Source organism: Balaenoptera ricei, chromosome 4, assembly GCF_028023285.1.
Source record: "Balaenoptera ricei isolate mBalRic1 chromosome 4, mBalRic1.hap2, whole genome shotgun sequence".
NCBI lineage: Eukaryota > Metazoa > Chordata > Mammalia > Artiodactyla > Balaenopteridae > Balaenoptera > Balaenoptera ricei.
This window is the reverse complement of record NC_082642.1, coordinates 95,254,562-95,264,359: the sequence shown is the minus strand read 5'-3', so window position 1 is coordinate 95,264,359 and position 9,798 is coordinate 95,254,562. Positions and strand designations below refer to the sequence as shown.

The 9,798-nt window shown below is 35.8% G+C and overlaps 1 protein-coding gene across 1 annotated transcript in view; it reads right to left on the bottom strand.

Moving 5' to 3' along the window:
• Positions 1–2,958: 2,958 nt before the first annotated feature.
• LRRC58 (leucine rich repeat containing 58) overlaps positions 2,959–9,798 on the bottom strand; it is a 28,426-nt gene continuing 21,586 nt past the window's right edge. Inside the window, exon 4 of the mRNA XM_059921031.1 lies at positions 2,959–8,699. Within this exon, the coding sequence (XP_059777014.1) occupies positions 8,491–8,699 (209 nt within the window). The 3' untranslated portion in view covers positions 2,959–8,490. The remainder of the gene's footprint in view (positions 8,700–9,798) is intronic.

The following is a 9,798-nucleotide window of genomic DNA, read 5'->3' as shown; positions in this document are numbered from 1 at the left end:
TAGCTGTTACATAAGCTTAATTTCCAAGAAGTTAAACTTATCTCACAAATCTTTATTTAATTCAGCTTAAAAAACCCCCAAAGCAACATTAAATCCTGTCTTTATTCATAGAAAGAAAATACCCATAGTAACATTTTAAGAATATTTTTTCTTTGAGTTTCCATGGCATCATGAGCAAGTTTACTTTTCCATTTAAGTCTTCCATATATTTACAGAGGTCTTAAGATTGCATTACTATTCAGATTTAAGCAATAAAATAATCATGTAATCTTATAGCTAGACCTAAAAGAAACTGGGGTAGAAATTATGCATAGTGCTTATAAAAATGTGCAGTTGAGTTGAACTTTTCTTACTGTTTCTTAGCAAGAGAATCTATGTTTATGGATGAACTATAGTGTTTTCTTCTAGGCAGATGTCTACATTTTATCTTTCGTGGTAATGTCAACTTGTTCATCACCGCTGCTTAGGATGTTAGCCATTTGTTTACCTGAGGTCAAAAGAAGCAGTGTATGTGACTTGATGAGGTTTTCCTCGCCCATGGGAAGGCTGTCTCCTGCCTTGTGGCTTTATCCTGAAATATCTGACCAAGCCATCCTTTTATGAATGTTTCTAGTCACGTTGATCTGTTTTGCTGCTTTTGTGCTCCATGATTCGGCAGGTACTCCGACTTAGTTGAAGCTGGCTTCAATACAGCCAATTCAGTATTCCACTTGAATATACCATCTTATGTCCAGCAAATGTACATCCATCTTACATTTCAGTTCAAGAAAAGGTAACTGACAGGGAGAAGTAAAGAACATTGGATTAGTAATCAGCGCCTGATCTGAAGTAGGCATTCAATTAAAAAAAAATTTTTTTTTTTTAAATAGATGAATGGATTCTAGCTCCAGCTCTGTCATGATTTACCTTAAGAGAACCTGGGCAAGTCACTTCATCACTTTGGGCCCATTTCTTCATCTGTAAAAATCCTACTTCACTGACCTCAAGTTACCATGAAGGGATTTTCACAAAAGAATCATCATCCTTGCTGGGTAACTGAGTCACAGAGAAGAGCTCAGTGGGCATCAATGATTATTGATGCCCAGACTCCACCTCTAGAGATCAGGTTTCAATTGGTCTGGGGATGGGCCCATACTTTTGTATATTTTGAAAGCTCCCATAGTGATTCTAAAGTGCAACCAGGGTTGAGAACAGCTGCCCAGAAGAAATCTTTTTAGATCTTTTTCCTCCCTGTGGGAGAAATACTAATTGGGCAGCACTACAGGGCTTAAGATTTGACTTGACCTCCTCTGGATCTGTGGTGTGTTAGGGTCAGTCTTGTGAAATGCTATCTGGGAGTAGAGGGAGTCTGATTTTGGTTGGTTATACTCAATTTACATAGAAGTTCAATTCGGATTTGATAAAGCTGATATTTATATCCCTTTCTCAAATCTATGTCAATTTCTTAATTGATTTCAGACTCAGAGGAGGGGAAAGGGTGTGACAAAACCACACCAACAAATTTCACCTAGTCCTACCTCACAGTGTCATGACGATTAAATAAGGTAGACTCTTGAGTATGCTTTGTAAACATAACGAGCTACCCAGATATTTACTCTTATCTAAGGTTTCCCACTAGATGTAAAGTTCTGAAGAGACGGTGCGGACAGCATCACTTTGATGCGCGTTGGCAGATTACAATGCAGTACCAATGCTGTTACTGATTTCCTGTCACACAATAAGAGTATTAAAGAAAGCACCATACTGTAGTGGAGACAGCACTGACCTGGGAATCCAGAGGCTTGGATTCAAGATTCCACCATGTGAAGTCTTTTCTTTTTAACATCTTTATTGGAGTATAATTGCTTTACAATGGTGTGTTAAGTTTCTGCTCTATAACAAAGTGAACCAGTTATACGTATACATATACCCCCATATGTCCTCCCTCTTACATCTTCCTCCCACCCTCCCTATCCCACCCCTCTAGTCCACCACGTGAAGTCTTGAACACATCTCTCTGGGCTTAAATTTTTTCATCTCTCAAACATGAGTCACCTTCAGACCTTTGAGGTAGCCTTAAGCTCCAACATTCTAGGGCATGCTGATGGAACTGCTCACGAAGCTGGCAATGACTGATGTTATGAATGGGACACGTCCAAGTCTTACATAGCCCCTGAAATGTTCTGGCTTCCCATGTAGTATCTACAGAGTTAGACAAGCCATTAAAGAAGAAAATTTTCTTCCAACACTTGCTCTAAGGAGAACATCCACAACAGGGCAGGTTAGGGAGCAGTTTTATCCTCAGGAAAGATCAGTTACACCCAATGTTTATTCTCTTGTGCCCTCAAGTTTCTGAGCCCATCTTCACCAAGAGGACTTCCTATATACCAACCAGGGAAGTGCTGAGCTTTTTCCATTTCAGCAATTCTGTAACATCGGCTGTTTTGCAGAGTCTTTCCTACCTACTCTGTTTACCTCAACTCATAAGCAACCATGATATTCTTCCAAATTCTGGAATCTAGAAATATGTCAGGTGTTCTAGGGTCACCAAAATAATGGCACTAAATAAGTACTGCAATATCAATGTGCTCAGTTAATACTATACTATTTTGCATTAAGATTGTTTGATTCTGGACTAAATGCAAGAAGTAACTGACCTTCAGTAGCAACATGACCTCACCAATTTTTTTTTTAGAGTATGCATCCATAAGTCTGCTAAGATTGTGGAAGCAGAAGGAACTCTGGTAGAAAGGATCTGGTCTAGTTCATCTTTCATCCTTTGCATCTAGCACAGAGAGTATAAATACTAATACACGCTTAATGTATTATTCATGTATTGAAAAAATTCAATGAATAGATGAGCAATGGTATAGCAAGTAATCAGGCAAAAACCAACAGTATAAGGATTTTAGATTTTTTAAGTAAATGCCTGTCAATTAAAACTAAAATACTTTTGCTTTTCCAGAATACAGAATTAGATTCCAACAAAACACTTTTAATAAAATAAGGCACAATGTTTGATAAGGCAAAATTCACACAGAGGGTTAATATTAGATCACATTCTTTTGTGTGTCCTGGGGGAAAAAAGGAAGTATAGAACTGAAGTAGCTTAAATACTCTTTTTAGAGCATTTACCATTACAAGGTAATACATAAATTTGATGCAATAAACTATATCTTGTTCCAAAAATAAAATGTAATTATTGAGTCACATTGCTGAGTTACATTTATTGTTACCATTGTTTTAAATATATATATACCTACAGATATAGATATTAAGTCACAAGAATGCAAATACAGAAAATTAAGAAATCAGGTAATAAAAAATAATCTGACTAAAGTAAAAGTATATATATATTTGATATCCTTTGTTGATACTTTAAAGTCCCAAGCTTTATAAAAAGTTAAAATACTGGTTATTTAAAATATTTCTCCCATATTTTTGTTTCTCATGAAGACAAAGTGGGCTCAGAAATGCAACAGACACCAATTGCAGGCACACAGTTTGCTCCGTAATTGTTGTAAAGTGATTGTTGAGGTTAATAATCCTTCTCAGTAACACATCGTCAACCATTTAAGTTAGTGAAAGGATTCTCTTAAAACACCAGTTGTAGACAGAAGAATTAACCAATTTAGTAATGCTTTTGTAGTACCAGCAATAGTGATGTCAAGCTTATCCCCAGTTTCTTCCCATAACTGGAATTGAAAATAAAAGTTTTATCCAATTTAGTCAGAGCAAAAGCAAGAATAACTTCTGTTGAATGCAGATAGTCTCTCCAACCATGGCTTTCCAGTATAATTGTATATAAATAACCTTCTTTATACTAACAAATTTTAATATTAACTAGATTGAATACTGTCCCTTACGATAAATTGAGACTGACAAGCAAGTGCTAGGTAAAAGTCTAGTAGCACCCAAATCAATATTACCCTGTGAGTGTTCAATAATGTCATGTTTGTTGTTAGTGAACTGTATTTTCTACATCAATTCTTAGCAAATATGAACCAAGTAGAGACATAAAAAGAATGGGGATATTTACATGCAAAAATATTAAACCATACCCCCTTTTTAATCTGGTATTACAAAGAAAGCACAAAACATGCTAGGCCTCATGGCAATAATATCTTTATAAGATGCTATTAATATGAATTCGTTAGGAACTTGTCATCCCTTAGTGGTAGCAGATATATTTTCTTTATATGAAAGAGAATATACTTTTTCACTGATTTTATTTCAGGGACTCTAATCCTTTTATGACAGTATGCATGATTGGGATTCCTTCTCCAAAATCCCTAGACTCAGAGACATTAGGTCTACTTTTAGTAGAAGGAGTCCTTCAGGATCACAGTCATTCTCCTTCAACTCAAAGCAAAGGGTCATGAGGCTGTCACACACAACTTATTAAATGACATAGTTCCCCAAACTTTGGCTCCAGCGAGGAAGATTTAAGGCACATACTTTCAAAGCACAACTAAAGGCACTGCTATCTTTAAAAAGATCATGACTATAATAAAAATACAAAATTGGATGCTATTAAATTCATCAGATTAATGTTATAGAGTATAGTGCTTAATACAGGAACAGTGAAGGTCAAATACTTCTCTTCTGTACAGTGGGGATCAGAACTATGAATTCCAGGTCACGTTGCCTAAAACCTATACAGCAGCCTTTACTGTTAAATGCTCAACACAACTTCAAAACTGACTATTTTGGACTAAATGGGGAGTGATAGTTATACTGTCATAAAATCTCTACTTTGGATGAGAAGAAAGGGAGTCATTTAGGTAAAAATTAGGTATTTCTAAATAAATGCAGCTTAACTAATTTTATATACTATATATACATATTATAACTGATAGAAAGTTCTGCCCACAGAGGGTCTTTAGAATAACTTTTTTTTATAAACAGCTACTGCTAAAATGCTTTATAAGATCAAACTTAATTTGCAGTAATCATTTGCTTAGTATTTTTTCTCTTTTACATAGTGAAAAGGTAAACATTAACCAATGGTGTACCACAAATTCCAGGTTAATGAGGTATTACTTTCTCCCTTTGGAAAGAGCAAGGTTGGGTGTAAGAAAATCCTATTATTTGCTGGCCCTTCATTATGGAGGGATGTGGACAATCTCCCACTAGCAGAAACTGAAGAAATTTAGTGATAAACAGGCTTTCAGATGGTAGTTAGTGGGCCACTTAATTTCAAAACAATTCAGTATTACTTTAAAAAACTTTCTTGGCTCAGGGATCTCCTTGGGTGTCTGGTGACTTCTCTCTCCCTGCCTTTTGTGGTTTTTAAAGATTTCTTTCATTTAACACTCCAGCAATCAGCCTTTCCCTTGTCTTCTTTTGTTTAAATTGGTATTTACAATGTTTGGTAGAACTGGTCTGCAGTATTACCCTGCACTAGTGTGGACTGCTTTTAACTTTACATTAGTACAAAAATTTCTCAAGTTTGAGGTACAGTTTATAATACAAGTCGTTACTTTTAAATTTGTTAACTTGAAGTTCCAAATATCAAGAATTTTAGAGTAAGAGACTCCCCCAGGAAGCATTTAGAAGTAAAATATGAACAGTAACCCTCAGACCTACCTCTACTACACAAATACAGAGAATGCTGAGAACCCTGACTGGCTTGTCCTCAGGTCAACCAATCCCTGGCACCATGGAAGCAAAACGTTATAGTAGCTAATCTTCCTATTTCCTAAAATCCTAGGACCATTTCACCCACTCAGTTTGGTGACACTGAGAGAATTGGATTCTAGGAATAAAGATTACTAAGAATGTTCAATGTATCCATTTCAATTCCAAATATTAGCACTGAAGAATTCCATTCTAAACACATTTATGCTTTGGTTAAGCAGTTTTATCCACAGAAGTTTTGGTCACTAAAATTGTCCAAGTACAGCAGTGTTAAAAACTTACACACAAACAAGTGACTCAGCAACCAGAGAGACTTTCAATTTAAATACACAGTCAGCTATATGACTCTGGAACTGTAACTCACTTCTGGTTAATTTCTACAGTCATCAGTTATGAAAACAGGGAAGGTAGAGAAAAGAAACAGGGGAAAGCTTAGAAATTATTAGCAGCTCAGGAAAAGTTTAGAAATTATTAGAAGCTCTTATAAAAGGTTAGGTCAAAGATAAAAAAAAGATAAAACTAACAGCTAAAAATGTAGATTTCAGTAAAAGTCATGAAAGAGAGCTGCATACTGATCACAGATTTTCAAATGTACATATAGAGAAGCGTAACAAACATTTTGTTGAAAGACATTTTGCTGTATACAATGTATATATCTACATTACACAGCAAAGACTAGAAACTGTTTCTGGTTGGACCTATTTACATCTGTAAAAGATCAATCAGTATGTCTTCTTTCCTGGAAGCTAGCAAGGTTAAGCATCTATTTACATACCTACCTGTTTATTTCACAAAGACTAACTCTTAGAAGATTACCCAAGCTGTTACTTAGATCAAACTGGTAATTATTAGGAAGTAAACCAAGGCATTTAAGCCAGAAAAATTTGGTCCTATCAATTTGAGTATTTTACTATGAATACATTATTTTCTGTGAAAATATTTTATGTATCTTACCTAAATCACTTACAAAACACTTTCGGCTTGCCACCTAGGCACTGCCTAAATCATCTTTTATCTTTTATAATTTTGTCATATGCAGCCTGCTGTGGCTCAAATGGAGAAGTAAACAAAGACTTTTTATTACTTCTATTTTATGATATAATCACACATGTACTACTTTGCTAGGCAGCAGAAAGATACTACATTACTTCTACAGACATAGAAAATTTCTGGATCAAAAGGAAAAAAGAATCTTATTACAACAGAGTGAAGGGATTCACTCTATAGCAGCATTTCACAACTGCAGTCATGAAACTCTCATGATGTTCCATGAATTAACATATAATAAACAAACTATCCTACAGTATATTTTCTTCTAAAATAAAAAATATATGTGACAAAAACCTAACATATGTACATATCACTATTATACAACAACTTGCTTTTAGGAAATGGTGTGCCCCAGTCATGAATGCCAGAAGTCAGAAAGGAGATCATCTGATGTTCCAATGTGTTTCTGACCTTTGTATTACTCTACAGGTAGTATTTACCAACAAACCATTACGTTATTACAGATTAGTTAGCTAACGATTGCTAATGTGTGCTATGTACTTCATTTTACAATGTCAACTTACAGTTGTACTATTACTCAATTTTTACTGCATGCTAGTTAATAAAAATTTGTCATTTCTATTGGCAACTTGTGAAACCATTTTTCTGCTGTACTTTAAGGATATATTTAATACATTTAAAATATTTTATCAATATATTATTTTCAAAAAGTACTCCATGGTTAAACTTGTTTTGGAAACTGTTCTATTGTGTAAAAACACAATGACTGCTGTGCCCAATTTTATTTCACTTGTAATGTTTCTCTAGTTTTTCTTTAACATTAGAGGAAGTTACAGTTCAGTACACACAGGCAAAGGAGTCATACTGGACTGCTAAAACCTTTAAAATCATTTTCCCACTCCTTTAATGCACGACATAAAGAAGTTTCCTATCTTACATCTCTTTTCTGTTAAAAGAAATCTGACAGATTTTTCCATTAAAAACTATTATTCTGTCTTATGATGAACAGACTGATCAAGATCGTGGCCTCCCATTAACTATAAAAGTGATTTGTTTGAACAAAAAATGAAGTTAAGGTGGCTATGAGCTCAGATGTCAGATATACAGTTGTTTGCCTAGTTCTGTTAAAGCATATTTTAAAGTGTTCTGCATAGTATGTCAGGTTATAGGCTGCTCTGGTATCGTTTCTCGAATAAATTTCTAAATCCTTGTTATGATTAAGGCACTATTACAGTCATTGCTGGATTATACAAGGGTAACAACAATCATATAGAACAAAGGAGCAGAAGTGAAGAGTTTTTAAACCCCACATGAAAGTTATATCCCTTACTTTACCAGTCAGTAGCTGAGAAAGGTTTAGGTCCTATGTAACCATCTGTGAGCTTGTCTGAGTAACTCTGTAATCTAGACATATGGGTAATAAAAGAATGGAGGGCTAATCCTGTTACGGTATAGTGTTCAACCTAAACTCAAGGACAACTCTGGTAAAAATTACATCTTTGATCATTTCTATCTTCATATCAACTGTCACAAGTTACACCACTCATGGTTTATTATAGCACTGCTCCTTCAGGATGTTCCATTCTGCTGTGTGATTCATGCAAAACTTGAGTGAAAACTGCAAACAATCAGCTAAATCTGAAACTGCCATTCACAGTGAAATTATATTAAAAGAATCCAAACATGGAACTGGACTCATTCCTGCTGAATGGCTAGAAACACAAAATCTTTTACACCATCTCCAACTCCGTCATGGACATTTAAGATGAAGGTACGGTTTCTAGTGAACTTCCAAGTCTATTCTCTTTTCTAACCACCTCTGCTGAGTCTTTTAGTGTTTCACACCACCCTGCTCCCTTTTCAGCCAAGAAGAACTTTCTGCATTCTGTGTGCAGCCACACTGGCTTCATCTTCTGAGTCAGATTCGCTCTGGGATGTGGAGCTGTGAGAGGCAGAGCTGCAAGGGGAAGAGCATTCCGGTGAACACAGGTAGTGCATCAGGGGGAGACGGTATTTCCCACAGAAGTCCACAAATTTAATTTGTCTGACGCAGCAATCAAAGTAGACTCCTGGAGAGAAGAAGGAATAAGGACAAAGTAATCATTACAAAGCAAAGACCCACATTTTCTTTTTCAACCCTATCTCCAGCATTCTGAAGAAATGTCTTATAGTCTTCTCTTTTGAGAATCTTAAGCAGAGGTAGTGGCTGCTCCCATAATTGTTTATAGAAATACTGGAAGGTCTTAGGGATGGCAATTTGACTACAAAGAGAAGACCAGGAGATCTATCTTAAAGGGAGCTGGCGTTAAAAGGACACTATTTACTTAACTTGTTTTCTCTGGGTGACTTGGTGGACAGTGGTTGATGGAGATTACAGGATACCTAAAGTGCCCTTTCTCCATCCCCCAAGCCCCTCCTTGGTACTACCCTACAGTCAAGAACTTAAAAAAAAATACAGAACTCCTTTGATAATGATCTTAAAGAATTAGTTGTTATACCCAAAATTTGCAGAAAGGAGACGACTTTTAGTACCCCTGTCCTTATGTATTGGGAAGGAAAAATTAAAAGTAACAAAATGCCATCCTATTTCCACAGGGTCTAAATCTACAGCTTCAAAGCTGTTTCACTACTGATCTCACTTGACTTTCATGCAATTATATATTGCTAAGTAAACTGAAACTAGTATTCAGCTCTTTTGAGTCCTAATTTAGTGCTCCTGAACTGTGGCCCTTCAGCTAAGTAAAAATGCAGCTAGAGATGACAGGAAAGCAGAGGTTGCTGTTTTGTGGGCTTCTAGCTGCTCCTCCTACTAAATATTGCACATCTCTAACCCACGAAGGCTGTCACAATGGTTGCAGTATAACCGGAACCCCTAGAACCCTGCATCCCATCACCTCTCTGGAGAATAATCTCAACCTTAATACTCTACCTAGGATTCCTCTGGCACCAACTACTCTGTGTATATCACATAAGGGACCAAAATAAAAAGATGTGGTCCAAGCAAAGGAGAAACAATTTTTCTCCTATTTATTTATTTTTTCTGTTACTTCTCCATTAACTTTCTAATTTTTTGATCCTGTAGTAAGTTAGTATAATTCATAGTTTAAAAAGGGAAATTCATGGTAGGTTACTTTGAACAATTCAGAAAAGTAGACAGATTCAGTAAAC